The 22,540-nt window shown below is 48.8% G+C and overlaps 1 protein-coding gene across 4 annotated transcripts in view; it reads right to left on the bottom strand.

Annotated features, from left to right (window-relative positions):
* Positions 1-975: 975 nt before the first annotated feature.
* The window catches only part of LOC129853475 (methylcytosine dioxygenase tet3-like), a 58,759-nt gene continuing 37,194 nt past the window's right edge, over positions 976-22,540 (bottom strand). For all 4 annotated transcript variants that reach the window (XM_055919564.1, XM_055919566.1, XM_055919568.1 and 1 more), the window contains 9 exons: positions 19,014-22,002; positions 16,861-16,951; positions 10,679-10,772; positions 9,738-9,946; positions 9,258-9,408; positions 8,962-9,051; positions 8,286-8,423; positions 7,416-7,776; positions 976-7,014 (listed from right to left, as the gene is read on the bottom strand). In XM_055919564.1, coding sequence (XP_055775539.1) covers positions 5,267-7,014; positions 7,416-7,776; positions 8,286-8,423; positions 8,962-9,051; positions 9,258-9,408; positions 9,738-9,946; positions 10,679-10,772; positions 16,861-16,951; positions 19,014-22,002 — 5,871 coding nt within the window. In that variant the 3' untranslated portion in view covers positions 976-5,266. The remainder of the gene's footprint in view (positions 7,015-7,415; positions 7,777-8,285; positions 8,424-8,961; positions 9,052-9,257; positions 9,409-9,737; positions 9,947-10,678; positions 10,773-16,860; positions 16,952-19,013; positions 22,003-22,540) is intronic.

The following is a 22,540-nucleotide window of genomic DNA, read 5'->3' as shown; positions in this document are numbered from 1 at the left end:
TCTGATGAAATGAGACTCTCCTATTCCTCTTGCGTGTCATCAGGCAAATTACGTTTACAGTGGCGTATGCCAAAATAAATGTGTAAATTGATTTTAAAAAATTAAGTTAATTAAATGAGTTGTGCAAGACATTTTATAGATAAAACGAGACGCGTCTTCTTCTTCTTATTCTTCGGTCATGCTTTAACCTCAGACCTCCAAGGAATCCTTGCAGGAAAGCCATCATCCCATCATGAGAGAAAATAGCGTAATTGCATCAAAGTACACCCTGCAACTGATTGGCGACTCTTTTGATTTGGGTGAGGGGGTTGAACGATGTTGGATTGGACGTTGCAGGATGTTTAATTCAGTCCAACATATGTTATTTGTTGACCTGGGCAGTGGTTATTTGATTGGGACAGTGTACAGATGGGTAACGGAGGGCGAGACAGAAATGACAAAGTACTGTGTCATGTTCAGAAGTCGTGATAGAGGCGAGGTGCAAAATACATTTTATTCAGAGCTAATCTGTCCTGAGTTCCCTCCGAATGTGAATGTGTCTATTTGTTTGATTTATTCTATGATATACTTCCAATTTGAATGGCAGCTGATCTCGGTGAATGAAATCATCATATTTTGCATATCGTGCTTTTTCTCCTGCTGCTGGGCTCTTGCTGCAAGGTCGCACATGCGCACACACACAGAGACAGACAGTCAGACAGACAGACAGCGAGAGACAGTGACAGACAGACAGACAGACACAGACAAATAGACAGTCAGACAGACAGAGACAGTGAGAGATGACAGACAGAGACAGTGAGAGGCAGACACAGACAGATAGACAGACATATAGAACACAATATTGCTGTGCTGCCATCACGTGGACATGAAGAGGTAACTGAACTGTGCTTTGAGTGATCGTTATTCTAGTCCCAAACTAACATGCTATAAGTCAAATTGACAAGAAATTGTCAAAAATGTTGATCATACCACAAATGATTTTCATTTTTAGCTTTTTATTTATCGCGCAACATAAAACAGTATTGTGGGTTGTACCACATACACTATGTATTCACATAATACACCATACAGCTACAAAGAGAGACTGAACAAAAACAAAACAACTTTTTTACATACTGCATACTTGACATGAAAAAATAGAACCAAGAACAATCTTTGAACTCAAAAAGGAATGTAGCTGCCAGTTGTGGTGTTTTGTTTGTTTTCTGTTTATTTGGGGCACGATTTAAACTTGAGAACTGAGAGGGGGGTATAAATTGTGATAATATTTGTCTGCGTTTGTGAGAAGGAGAACGGGGGGGAAGAGAGAGGGGGGAGGAAGAGAGAGGGGGGAGGGAGAAAAGGATAGAGAGAGGGGGGAGGGAGAAAAGGAAGAGCGAGGGGGGGTAGAGAGAGAGCTGGAAAGTATGTGAGGAAATATGTGAGATGTGTAAGCAGTTAGTGAGTGTATAAGTACGTAAGAAAATAAGTGCATGAGGGAGAAAAATAGCGTGGGAGTACACAATTGTTCCAATATTGTTCCAATATTTTAACATTCTCCCCTCACCATTAAAATGTACAACATACCCAAACAGTCATGTTTAATAGAATAGCTTCCGCACATACACTGCAAAAAGTTTTCAATTAAGATAACAGTCTGTTCACTTCAATATAATATGATCATTCAATCCCCATACCAGTTTAAAGTACCTTATGGGGACAAGGATTAATAAAAGTGTATGTATGAAATGTGTGAGTGCTTCAATTCAACAGTTGTCATTTTTTTTTGTTCACTGCCTTGAACATGAATGGGAAATTCCCATAAGATCAGCACCGGAGAAGTTCCCCATCCACTGAAACTAACATATTTCAAATAATAGTTCCTCTTATCATTCTAAGAGCTCTAAAAAATATCAGTGATATAACCCTCCCCCAACACACACACACTATCCCACGGGGGGGGGGGGGGGGGGGGGGGGGCACCATAGCACCAGCCTCCTTTGAGCATTTTTCTGTTATTTCCATCACGTCTTGAATAGAAATTTACAAAATTCATCTGAAGAACATAATGATCAGCACCCATTATTACATACGGATCATAAATATGACTGGATCATTATAACTGTGTGTGACTCATGCATTGTCGTTCTGAAAGGGGGAGTTTGTTCTAACAGTGAGAATAGAATACAATTGAAACCGGATCATGACTAGTTGTGAGACAAAGGAACAGGCATATTTTCCCCCCAGTCCCTAAGTTAGTCAAAGTCCTGTTGGTCATGTCTGTGACAATCTATGACAATTAACAAAAGACAATATTACAAACTATACTACCAGGTATTATCTGGTGTCTTCCAGTAATGCACTGTACCTTCAGTCGGGTACTACAAGTGGTAAGTTGTCATGGTTTTTCATTACGGTTACATCCGTCACTACTGTTATAATCACTATCATTGATAATAATAACCAACAACCACATTAAAAATGAGTTACGGTGGTGGCAACCTCTCACCTCATAGTCTAACACAATGAACAAGATAGATTGCTGGGGCTACACCTCACCTCTGTCACTAGAGTTCTCTCACACATTTCTGATGAGTTTGATTCTGCACCTGTTTGATTCTCGTGTTTAAAAAAAATAAAAAATAAATATTTTGAGCTCTATTCAATCCGTATTGTTGAAGCGTTACAGATTTCGTGATAGAAATGTAGTCATTTCCCGATTTCGCCGACATGTGATGCATTTAGCGTGAACGCCCGTCTCTTCCAACACCGGACGGTTTCGTTTAAATTTCAATTGGGCTTTACCACTGAATTTCTGCGATACGGATTGATTAGAGAGCCCTTCGTTTAGCATTGGTTCTCAGAACGGATAGCTAGATATCATACTCAGGTTTATAAGCAGCCTGATTACTGATTAGGTCTATCTCTTCTCATGAAGGGGGACTGGTTGGTTGCTGTCAGAGGTATCGTGTAGTACAGTACTAATGAAATCCGGACAGCAGTATTGAGTATACATTAACAGACACAACAACATTGGAAATCTCTGTGTTGCTTTCTGCTGCTGAAGGCTGTCTGACAAACTGACTGGACTTAAAAGCCTGGAATCATTCATGATTTAGTCATTATCCCTCACCAGTTAAATAATCTTACCTAAATATTTTAAATATTTACATTTTTTTTTTATCTCTCCCCCCCTCAAAAAACACAAACCAAAAAAAACAAAGCTTCAAGTTGTCAATAATCTGTTATTTTTTCAAGATTAAAAGTGCTTTTATAAAATCTTTTCTTCTGTATGTACAATTTGTATTACCTATATAAAAAAAGAAAAGAAAAACAATCATCATTATCATGTAATAAATAACAATAAAAAAAGTGGATTAAAATGAGTTTAGATAAGAGAGCACACAGGGAAGCTGTGGACTGATGTTTTTCATGTTTCTCTGCGGTGCCTGTGTGTGTTCCTAGCTTTTTGCAACCGTGACCAGTGTCTCTGCAACGTTGAGGTATAGAGAGCTCTATATCGACAGCTTCATAAGCACCAGGGTTTTTCTCCTCAGAAGTGAGCACCAAGCAGGCTCTGGTTCTTGCACGCACGCACACACACACACACACACACACAAAGCTAAGAGCTGGATAAAACATGCAGCGCTGCACTGAGTGAGAGGCCTCTCTAACAGGCTGAGGAGGATCTTAGTGCATGATGTGGGAAAAAGATTCACAACCTCTTATAGCCCAGTCCACTGTGGTGCACATTAGATAGAGACAGCTGGGGCTCAACCCACTGACTGCAACACTTGATGACTTAGGGCCAATGCAGGAGGCAGCCAGGATTGGTGAATACGTTTTTACTGGCTCTGTTGTGACAATGTATGCATAGAGACAAACCTAGCTCTGCTTCAAGACAACCAACAGCACCATGCAGAAAGCAGGACTGACTGACTGAGCCCTTTGTGTGTCGACATGTGTAGAGAAAGCACCAGTGTGTGTTTAGGAGTGCATTTCTGTCCACACACTATTCCCATCAATGTCTCCGGTTTCAGTGTAAAGGCCTTGCGTGGCCCGTGCTGCCTGCGGTCATTGGAAGGACCAGACTTTAGCGGCCATGCTTCGGTGGTTTAAAGCAGTAAGGCATTGCTCTGTGCTGGCTGGATGACAAGAGCTTTGTGTGTGCGTGCGTGTGTCTGTGTGTATCAGTGCACCATGTTACAGGGGCTTACAGGGGAGTCATAGAACTGGAGGGATAGATCTCTCAACCAACACCTGAAGGATGATGAGGACTTCTAGTGCCTGTTGTTCTACTCACTCTACGTCTATGCCATAAAAGCACCCTTCCTTATATTCAGCATCTAGTGCCATGAAGAGTAGAGAAATGGAGTGACTGACATCCTCCCTGTGAAAAGGATGAAGGTCAACATGAAGCACCAATAGGGTGAGGTGGATTGGTAGGGTGAGAGTAACAATGACGAGAGAAGACCCCTTCTCTTCACAGCACGGCAGACAAGACAGGAGTTTTTAAAAAAGGCATGAGTTTGGGGACGTTGCTAAAAAAACGGATGGTTCCCAGAAGTTTCTGTGGGTGGTGGCGCTTCTCTTCACTCTTTTGGTAATGATTAGTGATTCAAATGTTTAGAGTTCTATGCTGGAAAGGCTGTCTTGAGGAGCCGTGCAGTGCTGAGAAAGGCCATTCTCCAAGTACAGTCACAAGGATGTCAAAGGCCAAAGGAAAAACAACAAAGAAATGGGCAGATTTCCAGAAATATGGGAAAAAATAAAGATCCGACTGAGAGACAGAACCCCCTCGGTCAAAGACAAAACCAAAACCAATCACATCATTAATAACAACATTAATGACAAAACAACCATATCAGCAAAAAAAAACGAATCAACTCAGCATCATAAAAATAACAATACCTGTAATAACAACATTGACAGTAACAATAGCAATCGTAATAATATTGATAATAATAGTGATAATTAGGAGGATCATTAAAATTCTATGAAGAAGGAGAAGCGATGGAGTCCCCCCGCGGAGGAAAGAGGACGAGCACCACAGGCAGTGTGTCTGTATGGTCCAGGGTTTGGTCCAAACTGCTGCCTGACATGAGGTAAAAAACAAACAAAACGAGGGGTTAAACCAGTAGTCCCCCTCCTTCTAGCCCAGAGGACACAGAGCAGGAAGAGATGGATGGAGAGAGACACAGGACTAAAGGAAGGGCTGAGACACTCCTCCCTGGACTGCTCAGCCCTCTCTCCCTCCACCAGTCGGTGTCTGTGTGTCCATCCATCCTCACACAAAGTGGCTGTAGGGCCCGGTGAGGGTGGTAAAGGCGTAGGGGGATACAGTGACGGTAGAGGTGGTGTGTCGCGTGGGGGCCAGCCGCGTCACCGGCCCCTCTCTCTTGTCCATGGTCTGGCCAGGCCCCGGGCTGGCCCCTGCTGCCGTGGCCCCCAATTTGCGTTTCTTCCCATGTTTGATGTCCTCGTAGGGCAGCCCCAGTAGAGCTGCCTCCTGCTGCCTCTCTCTAGCCCGCTCCGCCAGCATCTTCATCTTGGCCTCCCAGATCCACTGGCCGTGGCACGGCTGGTTCATGTTCTTGTGCTGGTAGAACACCAGGGAAATGCGGGTGGGGTGAGAGCGGTCGGGCCTCTTGAGCGGTGTGGTGGCGTGCAGCTCGCGCCGGGCGCACTCAATCAGGATGGACCCGTGGGCGGGCGCCACCGCCACCCCTCCGATGCTGGGGTCCAAGAAGTTATGCTCGCTGTCTGACCACCGCTCTTCCTCTTCGAGGTTGCGAGGAGTCTCAGCCTGGGACTGTCCATCCGACTGCTGTAGGGCATCGGGGAACAAGCGTCCCTCTGGGGCCGGGGACGGTGTACCTGCCATAGAGCCTCCGGAAGACTTCCAGGCCTTCTCCTGGAGCCCCAAGGGGGTCGAGCCCCAACTCTCGCCCGCCTTGGACCACATCGTGTCGGGGAAGCCTCCGGTGGGACTGGGGCTGTAACCAGCAGGAACCATGCCCATGGGCCAAGCCTTAGGCTGAGGGCTGGAATCAGGGCTGTCCCAGTGGCGGGGGGTGCCGGGGTGTGAGGAGGGAAAGGGGGACGGGGGTATCTTTATGGAGGGGGACGGGGAGGGCGCAGGGGAGGCTGTGGGGGTGTTTGGGCCATGGTAAGAGTTCCACTGCTGGGAGTATGGGGAGGGCTGTTGTGGGGGATGCTGATGCTGCTCTTGGGGGTATGGGGACTGGAAAGTCTGCTGAGGTCCCTGCTGGTGGAACTGCTGCTTGTCTGAAGTGAAGGGAGCCTCCGGGGGGCCTGGTGGTTGGAGGTTGCCTTCCCAACTGCTGGGCACCCTAATGCCGTTGGGCTTGTGCCCATGCCAGGGCCCTCCAGCAGCGCCAGGCTGTGGGGTGGTGCTTGGCGTGCCGGGACAGCTCTGGGCATTGACCCCCTTATAAACTGGCATATCCATGGGCTCCTGCTTGATGACGGGGGTCCCTCTGTGGGAGGGCTCTGAGGAGACTGAGGAGGGACGTGATTGGTTGTAGTCAGGCTGGTGAGGGTAAGCGCTGCGTTGGTTGGCTGGGTCTCTGTGCTGCTGCTGCTCGAGGTGGCCTGGGCTCGAGTAGGAGTGAGCCAGCCTCGCCTGGAGGCTCTGAACGTCTGGCTTCTTGTCCACAGGACTGGGGGAAAACTTGGGCCCCATGTGGTGCCAGGAGCCGTTGCAGCCCTCGTAAGTGAGCTCATGGGGGAAAAATGTGCTAGGGTTGAGGGGGTAGTTGTAGTAGCCATAGGGCAGTGCTGCCGGTAGATTAGGGCGGTAGCCATTGACAGGGCCTGGTGGAGGTGGAAGTGCAGGGGGCTGGCCATTGGAAGAGAGGCCACCCTGTGCGTAGTAGCCAGGGTGGGAGGGGTAGACGTGGTAGGGGTCTGCAGCCTGGGCAGGGTAGCCCTCCAGCTGACCATGGAAGGGCTGGAAGCGCTGGTCCACTGGCTCCTTCTTTATGGTGGGCTTCACCTCTTGCTTAGGGATGGCTGTGGAGGAGGGAAGATAGAGGGGTGATAAGACGGGTAAGATCAAGCGGTTTTAATGGTACACTTGGTTGGACTTTTGGGATTGAGGGGTTTGATTCCTGCATGGCCTGCATACTGTAAGCTGACTAGCTATAGGTGTCAACTGTAGGTCAGTTTGGATTAAAGCATCTACTCTCGGGCTCCCCAACTGGTAGACCATTTGTTCCGGCCCCCTGACCGTCCGTTCAAGAAAAACGATCCCTGATCTGCTCTATGACCACACTATTATCATCATACTGTAAAGCTGGTTGGAGTTTTGCTCACAATACCAGAGTGATGGGCTTATTGTTATCATAAACCTCACAGCACTCATAAAAGCAACTCTCCTACATGTTCATAGCAGAGTTCAGAGGTCATCTCACCTTTATTGCCATTCTGTCTGACAGGGGAGCCAGCGTGCCGGACCTCCATCTTGATCCCGGGTTTCTCCGGCGTCTCTGTGGGCGTTGGCGGCTGCTGCTTGCCCTTCTTCTTCTCGGAGGCGCGGTTCTTAGCGTCCAGGCGACGCTGACGGCAGGACTTGGCGCGCTCGGGCAGCTTGCGGACCTCGCGGCGGAAGTTGTTGAGCACCTGAATGGCGCCTGTACGCATCTTTTGCCGCTGGCCCTCCTCGCTGCCGAACTCGTCTGTGAGGGCGGCCTTGTAGAGGGGAAGTACGTGGAGCTGCTCGTCCTCTGGGATCTCCCCCACCTTACGGTTGTCCTCTTTAGTCAGAGTGCACACCTGGGGGTGAACAGAGGGGTCTTAGCGCAGCGAGAGAGACATGGTAACTGCTGTGTGTCGTACAGTTGTCCTGCACAACTTTCAAGTTTTATGTACGGTGTTTGTACGGTGATACACTGGCCAATGAAATTCTTACTTGCAGGTTCCTTCTCGACAATGCGACAACAATAAGAAATAATCAAAGATAAGAATACGACCATAAAGTAAATGGCTCAGTAGAATAGAATAAACATTTTAGTCCAATATTTACACATGCTTTGTGGAAGGGGGGATTGGGGGGCAAGTGCACCTGGACCGTACAGGGGGAGTGGTAGGGGTGGAGGAAGGGTTAGGGTGGGACACTCGCTGTCTGTTCTATCCTCATGTAGTCAGACACAGACTCTATGCCAACCCCCATATGCCCCCACACACAGCGGAGCATCCATACAATGTCCACACAGAGAGAGGGAAAGAGCGAGAAAGAAGAGTGACGGAGAGAGAACGAGACGGGGGGTAGAGGTGTGTCGTACCACGGTGCAGCCGTTGTAGAGGTTGTGCTGGTCCTTGTGGGCGTGGGCACAGAAGTCCATGCAGGCGGTGACGCCGGAGAACGGCCGCCCTTCCTTCAGACCCAACCTGCAGTCTGTGGCTTTCGTCTCATTCTGACACTGAGGGACAGGAGAGGGGAGGACACAAGTTGGGTTAGCGTGGTTTTACTCTACAGACCATATCTAACACTCATAGCAGCCGGGAGTTTTTATTGTGCACTTTTTGGAGGGAAGTCTACAAAGTTCTTCTCCAGCGGAGTGTAAAATCCCTGAGAGACACAGGGAAGAGGATGGCATGTCCAAGAGCAACCTGTTACAGTACACAACATATCTAACACCCTTCAGTTTGTTTTGTTTACTTTCAGAGGAACCGTCTACTATTTACACTTCTGGTGCTGTTCTCAGTTAGATGTACACTCTTAGGAAAAAGGGTTCCTTGGCTGTCCCCATAGGAGAACCGTTTTGGGTTCCATGTAGAACCCTCTGTGGGAAGGGTCCTACAATGAACCCGAACGGGTTCTACACGGAACCAAAAAGGGTTCTTCACAGGGTTCTCCTATGGGGACAGCCGACGAACCCTTTCAGGCTCGAGATGGCACCTTTTTTTCTAAGAGTGTAAGTGCAGGTAGGTGATGGTGTGTGAAAAGGCAGATGGTACCTGGTTACTGTAGGCCTGTGGGGCCAGCTGCTTGTACAGGGGAGCCACCTCAGTGGCCAGATCCTGGAAGTTATCCCTGAGTTGATCCTCCTAACATACACACAAAGACAGATACCCTGGTAGCTCAATCACAGTGTTAGCTTAGTGTGGTGAGGTCAATAATAATAATTCTACACAGGTGGTATGTAGTATTTGGATATAAAAGCAAGGAAGGGAGGCATCTCTTGTCTGTGGAGGCTGCACAACCTTTTTCAAGTCTCAGTAGTACACATATGATACTACACATAGTCCATTACCTCTTGGGGGTGGTCTCCTGTTAGTCTGAACTTGCGTGGTGTTTTGCTGCGGGCGTACTTGCAGCCGTTGAAGTACATGCTCCAGGAACAGCCGAAGGAGAAGGAAGCTCCACAGCTGTCGGGGTCCTTGCCTTGGCACGCGCACGTACGACTGCAGGCAGGCAGGGGGAGACAGAGAGCACGAACACAGTCAGCACCACTCACAACCCGATCAGACACTCACAAGGTAATGTTCATCGTTCAGACAGAGAACGCCTCAGTGCATTGAATGTCTATTGAAAACGACAATGAAATGGTCTGCAGTACATAAGTAGACAAACTTACTCATTTTATTTTCATGCACAGATGTTTTGTCTGTAAGCCTCCCTCAGTGCGCCATCTAAACATCTTTGCACTGCTGAGTTTACTGCTAATTTAAGAAGAATATAAGCATATTCAGCTGACTCATTCGTGGTTCTGTGAATGTTTCCTGTCACTCACTCGTCGTTGAGTCCACAGCGGCGGCTAGTGGGGTTGCCGAACTGTGTGAGGGTGGCGGAGAGCTCTCGATAGAGCTTGTCGCCTAGCGCCCGGGGCACGCCCTCCCACGCCATGATGAGGATGATGATGAAGGCGTTGGGACAGTGGTGACCCGTCCGGGGACGCACCAGACACATCAACTTCTCTGTCTCGCTGCCCCGACGAATCACCTGACAGGAGAGGGGGAGAGACAGAAAAGGGGGGGAGGGGGCGAGAGTGAGAAAGGGAGAGGGAGAGAGAGCGCGTGCGAGAGAGAGAGAGATTGACACCTGTATTCTCCTCTACTATATCAATAGTGTCTGTTGAGGAGCCATGAAACCATTAGCAGGGTGTCAAAGAGAGTGACAGAGGTAGAGACTTCCAACTGGGAAGGAGAGGGATCAGGGAGACGCCCTGCTGGACCCCCTGCTGCTCTACTGACTGAGGGTGAGGCTGTGGTGTTTGTCCACTACCATCTCCTCTGCTCTACTCCCCCTCATTTTCACTAATAGCTATTAGTATATAGAAGAGAGAAAAAAACCCACGTGTGAAGTGTCTGTTTGGTTTTACAATGTCTGATGAAACGTTGTGTGTTGATAAGAAATTGTTTGTGGTTACCAACACTAGTGTGTTGTGTCAGCCCAAGGGCCAGTCTGTTTGTGCTACCATGCCAACCCCCTGTCACTCATTGTCATGTTTGGCTTGGTAATGAGACCAATGGAGTTGGTTAGAGCACACACAGATCTGGGACCAGGTGTTGACACACAAATCTGGGACTGGGTGTTGACACACAGATCTGGGACCAGGTGTTGACACACAGATCTGGGACTGGGTGTTGACACACAGATCTGGGACCAGGTGTTGTGTAGGGTTAGGCTTTGTTTGTTCTTTTGAGAGGTAGGTTCAGTGTTCTATGTACTCACCCACTTGGCGATGGGACATCCCTGAGAGCTCTTTCCTTCCCGGCCGGTGTAGACTACCTTTTCAATACGGATAGCATCTCCCTTCTCTCCATACCTGCACCGAGAGACAGACAGCACAGTGTGAGTGTATACTGTATGTCTTCCTGAACACAACAGTTCAACTGTATTGTATTCAGTATGAAACATTCACATCGTGCCTTAAAACACCCGTTAGCTGTGAAATATTAACTAAATATACCACACGCCCTCTGGCATTATTGTAGCCTATGTGCTTCTGCATGGCCATAATGCAAATGTTTGAGTTGAAGGTGTCTTGTCAAACACAGAAACCACAAGCTGGCTGGCCAAGAGGAGTGTTCACAGGACGCCGTTGATATTCACAGAGGCGTGACAGTAGCAGCCAAAGCCCAACATAATCTGACCAGAACATTCTTAGTCAGTGTGTCTGATGAAGAGAATGAAACCCAAAACCTTTCAGGGCCGTCCACACCAAGTGCGATAACTATAACGATAATTATAACCATATCATTTTTTTTGTTTTGTTTTTATCGTTCTAATTCAAGTGAACAGGAGCATTCGCGCTTCAATGACAACTACAAATAGAGCGGCGAGCGCTAACGAGAGCTACAGTTTGTCCCTGTCCCGCAGATGATAAAACGTTGACAACCAATCGAAAAGAGTTTGTTCTTGGTTGAAGAGTTTGTTCTTGGTTCTAGGTGTGCGAGGCTGCTTGGAACAGGAGAGAAGGCAAAGTGCACAGTAACGTTGCATGAATGACTGGGCATGTGTGAGCATATTGGTGGCCACATTAACTACAGGACGACTTGGGAGAATGATCAACGCCAAAACAGCGCATATCTGTACGAGAAGGCCATATTCTCTGATGGTATCTGTTAACGGAGATACAACATGACAAAATACAAACTATGATGAGCCTGCTAATGTGCCTTTCTGGACCTTGTAAACTGCAAAGAAAAGTCCCATTAGCCTACTGATCCAAATGATTGCAAAGGCTTTATGCAGTTATTTCGGCATGAATCATTCAAAACAGGATGTTTAAGCAGTTACTCAAATTAGCAAATGCATCACTGCAGTATATAGTCCTATAGAGTAATTGTGTACTCATTTGCTACAATAATACATTCCTCATTGCACTGTGTCGTTGTATCCTAGGTAGAATAATGTTCTTGGTTTAAAAATGCAGAAGTAATCAATAGTGGAGCTTTATGTGCCAGAGGGGACTTGCAGAGCGCAGCCTGGAGGAATGCACATATTTATTTATTTGTCTTGCACTTTGACAAGTAAATATGTATAGCCCTACTATTTAGATAATGACTGGCCTAATATTTAGCTTCTTACTTCAGCTACAGAACTCTAGCCGTTCTCTTCCAGCTGTTTCAGTGCTCAATAGGCTATATGGCTACGGACGCGAGCCTCTCCACTATTCCTCTTCTCGTGAAATCGCAGGAAAAGCTATAGGCTACAAAAGAAATAGGACATTTCTTTAGCACTTTTTTATACTAGGCCTACTATCCTTTTGTGGAGAGAAGCAGGCTTGCTCTTGCTAAAATGTGAAATAGGCCTAGGGTAAATGAACTGCCAGGGAAAGTTAAGGAGAGAGAGTACATTGGTGTGATCACTTTGGGCCGGTAATGATACTATGATTGCACTGATGCATTGCAAATGGTTGCACAGGACATACAGAAAGATGGGCACAGTGGAAAAAAAGATCCAAGCGAAATGACAAGCATAAAAAAATGGAAATCACTTGCAAACGACTTGAGCAACGAGGCAAGCAATGTCATGTAAAAGACGTGCAGGCTAAACAGCGTTTGTTGTAGAATTGCTACATTCAAATACAAGTTTCAATATTATTTTTCATTTTCATTTAAGTATTGGTTTAAATAGTACCCACAAAACACCAGTCTCAACGTAAACAGTGAAGAGGCGACTCTGGGATGCTGGCCTTCGAGGCAGAATTGCAAAGAAAAAGCCATATCTCAGACTGGCCAATAAAAAGAAAAGATTAAGATGGGCAAAAGAACACAGACACAGGAACGATGCCCAGATGGCAAGGATCCCGGAGTCGTCTCTTCACTGTTGAAGTTGAGACTCGTGTTTTGCGGGTACTATTTAATGAAGCTGCCAGTTGAGTACTTGTGAGGTGTCTGTTTCTCAAACTAGACACATTCTAATGTACTTGTCCTCTTGCTCAGTTGTGCACCGGGGCCTCCCACTACTCTTTCTATTCTGGTTAGAGCCAGTTTGTGCTGTTCTGTTAAAAGGGAGTAGTACACAGCGTTGTGCGAGATTTTCAGTTTTTTGGCAATTTCTCGCAAGGAATACCCTTCATTTCTCAGAACAAGAATAGACGGACTTTTCAGAAGAATGTTCCTTGTTTCTGGCCATTTTAAGCCTGTAATCGAACCCAGAAATGCTGCTGTTCCAGATACTCACCTAGTCTAAAGAAGGCCAGTTTTATTGCTTCTAGTTTAAAGAAGGCCAGTTGTATTGCTTCTAGTTTAAAGAAGGCCAGTTTTATTGCTTCTAGTTTAAAGAAGGCCCGTTTTATTGCTTCTTTAATCAGAACAACCGTTTCAGCTGTGCTAACATAATTGCAAAGGGTTTTCTAATGATCAATTAGCCTTTTAAAATGATAAACTTAACTAACACAACGTGCCATTGGAACACATGAGTGATGGTTGTTGATAATGGGCCTCTGTACGCCTATGTAGATATTCCATTAAAAAATCTGCCATTTCCAGCTACAATAGTCATTTACAACATTAACAAAGTCTACACTGTATTTCTGATCAATTTCTATGTTATTTTAATGGACAAATTTGCTTTTCTTTCAAAAACAAGGACATTTCTATGTGAACCCAAAATTTTGAACTGTAGTGTATATATATTTTTTTGGGGGGGGGGGGGGGGGGGGGGCATAAAAGTTTTACTTAAAAAAAACTGTTCCCAAGTATTCCCACGCATAATAGAGACACGTGATCGTATACAAATGTAAGCAAGGTTTGACATTTCGATCTTGTCTTATCGCTGCAACTCCCCAACAAGCTCGGGAGGCGAAGGTTGAGTCATGTGTCCTCCAAAACATGACTCGGCTTCTTAACACCCACCCGCATAACCGGGAAGCCAGCCGCACCAATGTGTCGCCGACATCCGAGGTCACCCTGCAGGTGCCCGGCCCACCACAATGAGTCACTAGAGCGTGATGAACCAATTAAGGCCCCCCCGGCCAAAACCCTCACCTAACCCGGACGACGCTGGGCCAATTGTGCGCCGCCCTATGGGACTCCCGATCACGGCCGGTTGTGACTCAGCCTGGGATCGAACCCAGGTCTATAGAGACGCCTCTAGCACTGCGATGTAGTTCCTTAAACCGTTGCGCCACTCGGGAGGCCCCAAAATGATTATGTTTTAATCAAACATTATACCTGTTTGAGCTCTTTGCGGTCAATTTGCAATCGACAAATTATTTGTAAATATGTTTTGGCCCCCCGACCATCTGCTGAAGAAAAAAATCATCCCTCGGCTGAATCTAGTTGATGATCGCTGGCCTACAGCCTCCAATAGGATGCTTTGATCAGTTGATTGACAGGTGTACCGCAGAACGATAAACTGTCCGCTGGCGAGGATGCTCGTCAACGTCTATAGTTCTGTATAATTCATCATTATAGTTATCGTTATGTTGTAGATGGCCCTTACTCCAACCTTAAACCTAACCCTTACTCTAACCCTAAACCATAACCCTAGCAAGCGGTTGCATATCAACATGTGCAGTTGATCATAGTATGACCTAATCTCTTGATCATCTATAGGGAACTATCCAAATAAAGTGTAACCGCATCAGTGTGCGTTTGCTTGGTATATGTGTATGTGCCTGGTTAGGTTCTGGCGCGTGTGTCTCTCGCTGCACAATGTGTAGAGAGATGTGGTTGGGTTAGCGACCAGCATTACTCAGATGTTCCTTCTTCCCTGTGTATCATACCTGTCATGTTGATAACATCACCCCTGACCGGGTCTATCATGGTGTGACACATGTGGCTTTGTCCTTAATGGGAACTCATTCACCAATCATCAGCCGGTCAAAGTGTGTTGGCTCGGCCTCCACGGGGGTGGGCCAATGGGGTCAGAGGTGGGTCAGGGGTCAGGAGGACACTATGGAGGGCTTTAGTTCTTACGTCATCTCTCAAACAAAGAAGGCTCTCCCTCCTCTCCTCACCCATCCCCCCCCATCCACCCTGATCAGTCACTGGTCTATAGAAACAGTCCTCTGTCAATATAATGGCCAGTCCCTCTCGGCCCCGGTCCCCTATACAACAATGTGTGGGACCCAACCTAAGCAGCCCCCCATGTTCAGTCAGTGAAAACTCAGCTGCCATTGAACTATTCCAGTTTTGTCAGTTGAGATTTGCGTAAGTATTAGGATACATGGTAAATGTGATTGTTTCCATTCCCTAGTTTCACGTTACCATTCTCCCAAGAGGAATTCTGAAACTGAGTCTATCCATTCCGAATGCAAATGTACTCGGTTTGATTCTCATTCTCTCTCGCTCTATATATATATACATATATACATATATATATATACATATATATATATATATATATATATATATATATATATATATATATACATATATATATATATATATATATATATATATATATACATATATATATATATACATATATATATATATATATATATACCTCTCTCTCTGTCTGCCTCTCTATCTTCTCCTCTCATCTCTCCCTGCCTCTCCTTTCTTTGTCTCTTCCCCTCATCTCTACCTATCTCTCCTATCTTTGTCTCCTCCTCTCATCTCTACCTATCTCTGTCTCTTCCTCTCATCTCTCCCTACTTCTCCTCTCTGTGTCTCTTCCCCTCATCTCTACCTATCTCTCCTCTCTTTGTCTCCTCCTCTCATCTCTACCTATCTCTCCTTTCTCTGTCTCTTCCTCTCATCTCTCCCTACTTCTCCTCTCTGTCTCTTCCCCTCATCTCTACCTATCTCTCCTTTCTCTGTCTCTGTCTCTTCCTCTCATCTCTCCCTACTTCTCCTCTCTCTGTCTCTTCCTCTCATCTCTCCCTACTTCTCCTCTCTCTGTCTCTTCCCCTCATCTCTACCTATCTCTCCTTTCTCTGTCTCTTCCTCTCATCTCTCCCTGCTTCTCCTCTCTCTGTCTCTTCCTCTCATCTCTCCCTGCTTCTCCTCTCTCTGTCTCTTCCCCTCATCTCTCCCTACTTCTCCTCATCTCTACCTATCTCTCCTTTCTCTGTCTCTTCCTCTCATCTCTCCCTACTTCTCCTCTCTCTGTCTCTTCCTCTCATCTCTCCCTACCGCTCTCCTATCCTCTCTATGCCTAGACCTCTTCTCTGTTTGGTCTGATCTGCTGACGTGGTTATTTCCTGTTCCTCCTATTGGATTCTGGGTCAGGGATTCCCTGGGGACAGGATCACAGGAGTGTTAAGGGGAGGCGGGAGAGAGAGTAGGAGGACAGCAGCACTGGGGAGAGAGAGCAAAATAGAGGGAGGCATGGAGAGAGAGAGGGGGAAGAAAAGAGAGTGAAGCTAGCTCACAGCTGTGAGAGAGTTTGATGCCAAGACTCTTGTTCACACGCAGAGGAGAGGAGAGAAGGAATGGAGAGAGGGGGAGAGAAAGAGAGAGGGCGAAGGGGAGGGAAGGGGGGTGAGAGAGGGAGAAGGAGGGGAGAGAAAGGGAGGGAGTGGGAGAGAGAGGGAGAGAGAAGGGGAAAGGGAGACAGAGAAGGAGAAAGGGAGAGGAGAGAGAGTGAGAGGGGGTGAGAGAGGAAGAGGGGACAGGAGAGAAGGAGGAAGAGGGAGAGGGAGAATGAGAGAGGGAGAGAGAGACTGTGAAGAAGAGGACAACTAGCTCTGCTCTAGGTGAATCAGGAGACTGCCATTGCGAGTTGCGTGGCTGTAATCTAGGGGGCTAAAATCCCTGGACAAGCAAAATACTGTTGTAGCTAGTGTGTAGTGTTTCCTCCCCCCCCCCCCCTCATCAATTTCAGTCCATGCTCCTTTTCCCTGCCTTATCTAGAGGGAAATACTAGTATGCATCATACTCCTATGGTTTCTGAGTTATTTCAGTCTATGTCAGTCTCTTCTCTAACAGGTATCAAGTATGCTCCAGAAGTCTCACCTGGTCTCCATCAGGTCTCGAATGGAGGCCACAGTGGGCCCAGAGCCTAAGTGATTGTAGTACGGACCCTCATCCTTCTCTAGGATTTGCTCTGTAAGGAGAGAGAGAGAGTGAGTTACAGACAGAGTTCACAATGCAGTCCAAATTCAAATTGTAACTTCCACTCAACAGTATTTGTATGATTTGGATTAGTGCAGGACAGTTCTGTGACATTGCAGGTATCAGAAGTAGTAGTGCCCAATTATTCAGATCTAACAAGCCATGGAAACAACGAAGAACCATAGATTGGTGTGACTGAAGCCAGATGTAAAACCACACACACTTCCTGTATCCTGTGACTGACTATGTTATGACAGGGGAATAGTAGTGAGCTTCTGAATAGAGGGAGAGTCTGGGTGGGGACACTACAGTAGAAACAAGGGTGTTTGAGAGAGCGAATGAGTCAGTGTGTGTGTGTGTGTGTGTTCTTGTGTGTGTGTGTGTGTGTGTGTGTGTGTGTGTGTGTGTGTGTGTGTGTGTGTGTGTGTGTGTGTGTGTGTGTGTGTGTGTGTGTGTGTGTGTGTGTGTGTGTGTGTGTGTGTGCCTGCGTGTCTGCATGCGTCTGTGTAAGAAGGAAAGCTAGAGTATGAGAGAGTGTATCTGAGGTCACATTCCTGTGACAGTGCAGGGAGGAACCAAGGCAAGGCGTGGTCAGAGAGAAGCAGGAAATACTACACAGGACTACTGGCCTAAATAGTGTGTGAGAAAATAGTTGTGTGAGGGGGGAGTAGTGGTTCCATGTTTGGAATCAGCAGAGAAGAGGGATTTGTAAAACTATGCTTGCTTCTCTGAGAGTGAGAGAAAGACAGAGAGAGAGAGAGAGAGAGAGAGAGAGAGAGAGAGAGAGAGAGAGAGAGAGAGAGAGAGAGAGAGAGAGAGAGAGAGAGAGAGAGAGAGAGAGGGGTTCGGTGAAAGAGAGGAGTGAATGAGTCAATGTGTGGGTGTGTGAGGGAGTCGGGTTACACATGGGGTGTTTCCGTGTGGTGTTGACAGGGCAGTGTGTAAATAGGCTTCACTATGGAGACCCGTTGCCTGGTGGCCTTTTCTCTTGGTAACAGCCTTACAGCACACGGCATAGCAAGTGTTCCCTGCAGCTGCTCTCTCTCTCTCTCTCTCTCTATGTCTCCCTTCTCTCCCTCCCTGTGATCCCTGGTCAAAAGTAGTGCACTAAATAGGGCACACAAATAATAGTGCACATTTGGGAAGCGGACCGAGAGGCCGTGTGCCACTTTGTCAGACATGTAGCCTTGACAGAGTGGCCTGCTCTGTGCTGTCTGCCAGCCAGACCCACACAATGGACTCCTTCTTGTGTCGTATTACTCTCACCGTCTCCCTCTGAACCTTGCACTGTAGCTGACTGGAGAGTAGAGGCCCGGGACACACAAGCCTGCATCACACTCACCTCGGCAACACACAATCCGGCAACACAAACACACTCCGGCTGGCAACACACACATTCTCAGACACACTCATGTGATGTTCAGAGAGAGGAGCTGGAGCAGAAGTGACTGGGCCACTTGATGTATACCTCTTGATAAACTGGGTGGTTGGTGCCCTGAATGCTGATTGGCTGACAGCCATGGTATATCAGACCGTATACCACGGGTATGACAAAACATTTATTTGTACTGCTCTAATTACGTTGGTAACCAGTTTATAATAGCAATAAGGCACCTCGGGGGGTTGTGGTATATGGCCAATATACACGGCTAAGGGCTGTGTCCAGGCACTCTGCGTTGCGTTGTGCCTAAGAACAGCCCTTAGACGTGGTATATTGGCCATATACCACACTCCCTCGGGCCTTATCGCTTAAATATACCTGCTGCTGCCTGCTGTATAGCATCAGCCACTGCTGTACAGTATATTTAATGTTTTCTAGTAATCCTAAATGTATGGAGTGAGAGGATTTCAAGATAGAAGACATGTCTTCTATAGGAGTTTTGTTTGTTTCTATACTAGATACTATATCGTTTTCTGGTTTTATTATGTACGCCAAAACATTTGTGTGCAGCCCACTTACTGGGAGTGTAAAGCATGTGTAACTCTGGGGCCCAGCAGTGGTCGAAATGTAGCTAAATTAGAACTGCGCAGTTCAACACAGACTAACTACTCACCGACACAGTCGCAGGTGGGGAACTCAGCCTGGAGGTCCTTGGCGGGGATGTCTAGCAGGCTTTTAGTGGGCGTGTCCAGGTAGCGTAGCGGCGACTCCAGGAAGCCTTTTAGGGAGGGGTTGAGGGGGAAGCCGTCCTTAGTGGGGGTGTCGTCCTCGCCCCCCTCAGAGAATGATCCAGTGGTGGAGAGGACAGCCACGTTCCCATTGGTCTCGATCTTCATGTGCTTGGGCAGCGGGGACGCGGAGGGGGAGAGAGGCACGGTGAAGGGGTCTTCAAGGACGCGGTGCTGCAGCTGCTCCAGATGGGCCTCTTGGCGCAGCGAGAGAGGCAACTGGGCCCCCTCGGGCTGCTCCTCCATGGGGCTCTCAGTGGAGGGCTGTGTGGCGGAGGTATAGGATGCTTCACTCACACCCCTTGTCACATTCTCCGTGTCCACCTCCATGTCCTGGTCTGCTGGTGGGGCTGTTGTAGAAGCTAAGGGAGTGGGGCTGCAGGACGGGGTGGCGGTGGCGGCGCTGGACGGTGATGCGGGCCTGGCTTGTCCTGAGGTAATGTTGGGCTGAGAATCTATCACCACGGGCTGGGCTGAGGCTGAGGGGGACTGGTCCTGAGGCTGGATTTGAGGAGGGCAGGGCACTGGGGCCGAGGATGAACTGTCCCCGAACTCTGCCTCGAACTGGAGGATCAGCTCCTCAAACTTGGGGTCCAGGGAGCTGAGGCCTGGTATGGACTGAGAGGTGGTGGAGGTCTGTGTGGCGCCGGCCTCCCCTGAGCTAGCCGGGGCGTCCGGGGCTGCAGGGAGAGGCAGAGGGGTTGAGACGGCTGGACTGTTTACAGAGAAGGCAGGAGCAGTGACAGAGCGTGCAATAGAAGAGTTTAAAATGGATACCTGAGATTGGGCCGGGGTTGGGAGGCCTGCGGCAGCCTGAGTGGGGTTACTGAGGAGGGGGACGGTAGGGAAAGGGAGAGAACCTGAATGGGCGCTGGCCAGAGGCAGGGCTCCGATCAGTGGAGACGGTTTCTGTATGGAGATCTGGCTGTGAGGCAGGAAGGTTGGCAGGGAGACCTTCTGCTTGGTTTTCTTGATGACTATCGTCTTGGGTTTTGGACCTGGATAGAGCAGCATCCCTGGTTGCTGCTTGAGGAGCGGCGATGTCCCCGCCGTGCTCTTCCTCCTCTTGGGCTCCTTGGGCTCCTGCTTGATGGCCACAGGGATGAGGTGGCCCTCGGGGCCCATCTGTTGGGGCCACCACTTGCGGAGGTTCTGGCAGGCCTGGGTGGGCCGTGGAGGGCAGAGGCCTGGGGGGCCGGGAGGATTAGAGAAGAGGTTCCTCTTGTGGTGAAGGTGCTGCTGCAGGGCTGTCTGGGTGGAGTAGTGGATGGCTGCGCTGCCCGCGGAGAGAGGTGGACCAGGATACCCAGGCTGCTGCTGGCCGTTCATCAGGCCGTAGCGACCGCCCATGTAGGCACAGGCAGCGCTCTGGTACTCCCCAGAGTTGACCTCCTGCTTGACCTGAGGCATCCCTGATTCCTGCTTGATGTGGTGGTGTGGGATAGGCAGCTTGAAGGGGTCATTTATGTACTTTCCGCTGGAGTCCCCCAGTAGCTGTTTGAGCTCGGACATGGGGTCGCCAACGCTGTGGCCACCAGATGGAGGGGCGAAGTGAGACTGCTGGGAGTCTGAGTTCATCATCATCCACTGGTTCCTCTGCTCTTGGATTCCTCCAGGGGCCTGCTGCTGCTGCCACTGCTGAGGGTGGGGGCTGCCTGCCTGGGTCTGCCCGGGGAAAAGCAAAGTGGAGGACGGGAGAGGGGAGGCGTGGGCCGGTTGACCCTGGGACTGGGGTCTGTGCTGCTGCTCCCACGACGCGGAGCTCTGCTGGGGGTACAGTCCAGGGGGGACAGATTGTGACCGCGAGGAGGACAAAGAGGACATGGGGCTGGGGGAGGAGGGGAGCAAGCGGTTGTCGTGCTGGGGGTGTAGAGGGGGTTGTTGGTGGCTGGTGGAGGAGGCCTGGGCAGGAGGGACCACAGTCTGGGGTACGGTGGCAGACAGCTGGGTCAGGGCCTCGATGGCTATGGCCGTCTGCAGACTGACGTTCTTCTCCTTGGCGATGGAGAGGACCTGAGGTGAGCAGGGGACAGAGCCTGGGCGTTGGCCCTGTTGGTGTGGGTGAAGGGGTGGACAGGAGGGCGGGTTACCTCCATTGACATGGGGGTGAGGACGATGGTGGGGGTGAGGGGGCTGTTGTGAATGTGGTGGCTGTTGATGAGGCGGCGTGTCGGCGGCCATCTTGGAACAGGGTGTGTTGTTGTCCTGCTCCTCCCCTGCCCCCGCCTGTTTGAGCCTCTTTTCCAGCCACTCCAAGTAGTCTGGGCAGTCCGGCCCATCACAGTCACAGTTTGGGGGCTTGTGGCCGTGCCTCGCTTGGCTCAGGGCGGTCTTCAGGGTGGTCTGCAGGGTGTTCAAGTCCTCTGGGGGGCTAGCCTGGTCCCCTCCCTCTGGGGCTTGGAGCCTGGCTTGAGCCGCGGCCCCCTTAGCAGTGCCCATCTCCTGGTTGAACTTCTCATACAGCTGGGCGGTGTAGGACTGGGCCTCGGGGATGGGGGCCAGGGAGCCCACATTAACGCTGGCTGAGAAGGCTACCAGATTGCGTGCGTCCTCCATGTCTGCCTCGTGGACGGGCTTCCCTGGAGTCCTACCACTACTGCTCCAGCCACTGCAGGGCAGCTGCTTCTGGGGTTGAGGGGCTTTGCCCTGCCCAGGTACCCAACCCTGTCCTGGGGGAACACTCCCTGACCGATGGGGCTCCCTCTGGGTGTCCAGGCCGGCTCCACCCTCCTCATTGGTGTCACTGGGTTGCCGGCTCACCCCATTGGTCGGTTCCAGGCTCAACGAACCGCCTTCTTCGAGGCGGTCATGTGACCCAGTTTCCATCTGGCCTCCTCTTCTGGGGCCATCCACTGAACCAGTGTCCGAAACAGTCTGAGAGAGAGAGAGGGAGGACACAGATGAAAGAGGTTAAAGACCAGAAGAAAAAAAATAGGAACTGTGCACCAATTTGGAATAAGCAATAGCAATCAATATACAAAAATATATTGTTTTCACATGTTAACAAGTTTTTATTCAGTTGATGATCTTAGCTTAAAATCATACTCAAACAAAGCATTCACAGAGAAGGGCAAATCAACATATCATAATGATTATGACAGAGCACTGGCTAGAATCCATTCCTCATTTCAGATGTCTTGGTTTGGGTTCCACCCACCCACCCACCCACACCCACACACACACTTCCAGTTGGGGAAATGAATGAACTGTTGCTTCAACAGTGTTTCCACAATGATCAGAGTGTTGAAGTCACAGACCATGTGACATCATTGCGCAGTAATGCTCACGCTACTTACTACACACAGCAGTCAGCCCATGTAAAAGTTTACCATCCCCCCCCCCAAAGGCACAAAGGATTATTTAAAAAGTAATCAAATATACACAATATCTGTTTTACTCAAGGAAGAACGAG

This window comes from Salvelinus fontinalis, chromosome 4 (genome assembly GCF_029448725.1).
Source record: "Salvelinus fontinalis isolate EN_2023a chromosome 4, ASM2944872v1, whole genome shotgun sequence".
In the NCBI taxonomy this organism is placed as follows: domain Eukaryota; kingdom Metazoa; phylum Chordata; class Actinopteri; order Salmoniformes; family Salmonidae; genus Salvelinus; species Salvelinus fontinalis.
Note: the sequence above shows the minus strand (reverse complement) of the source record. Positions and strands in the feature narration are given on the sequence as shown.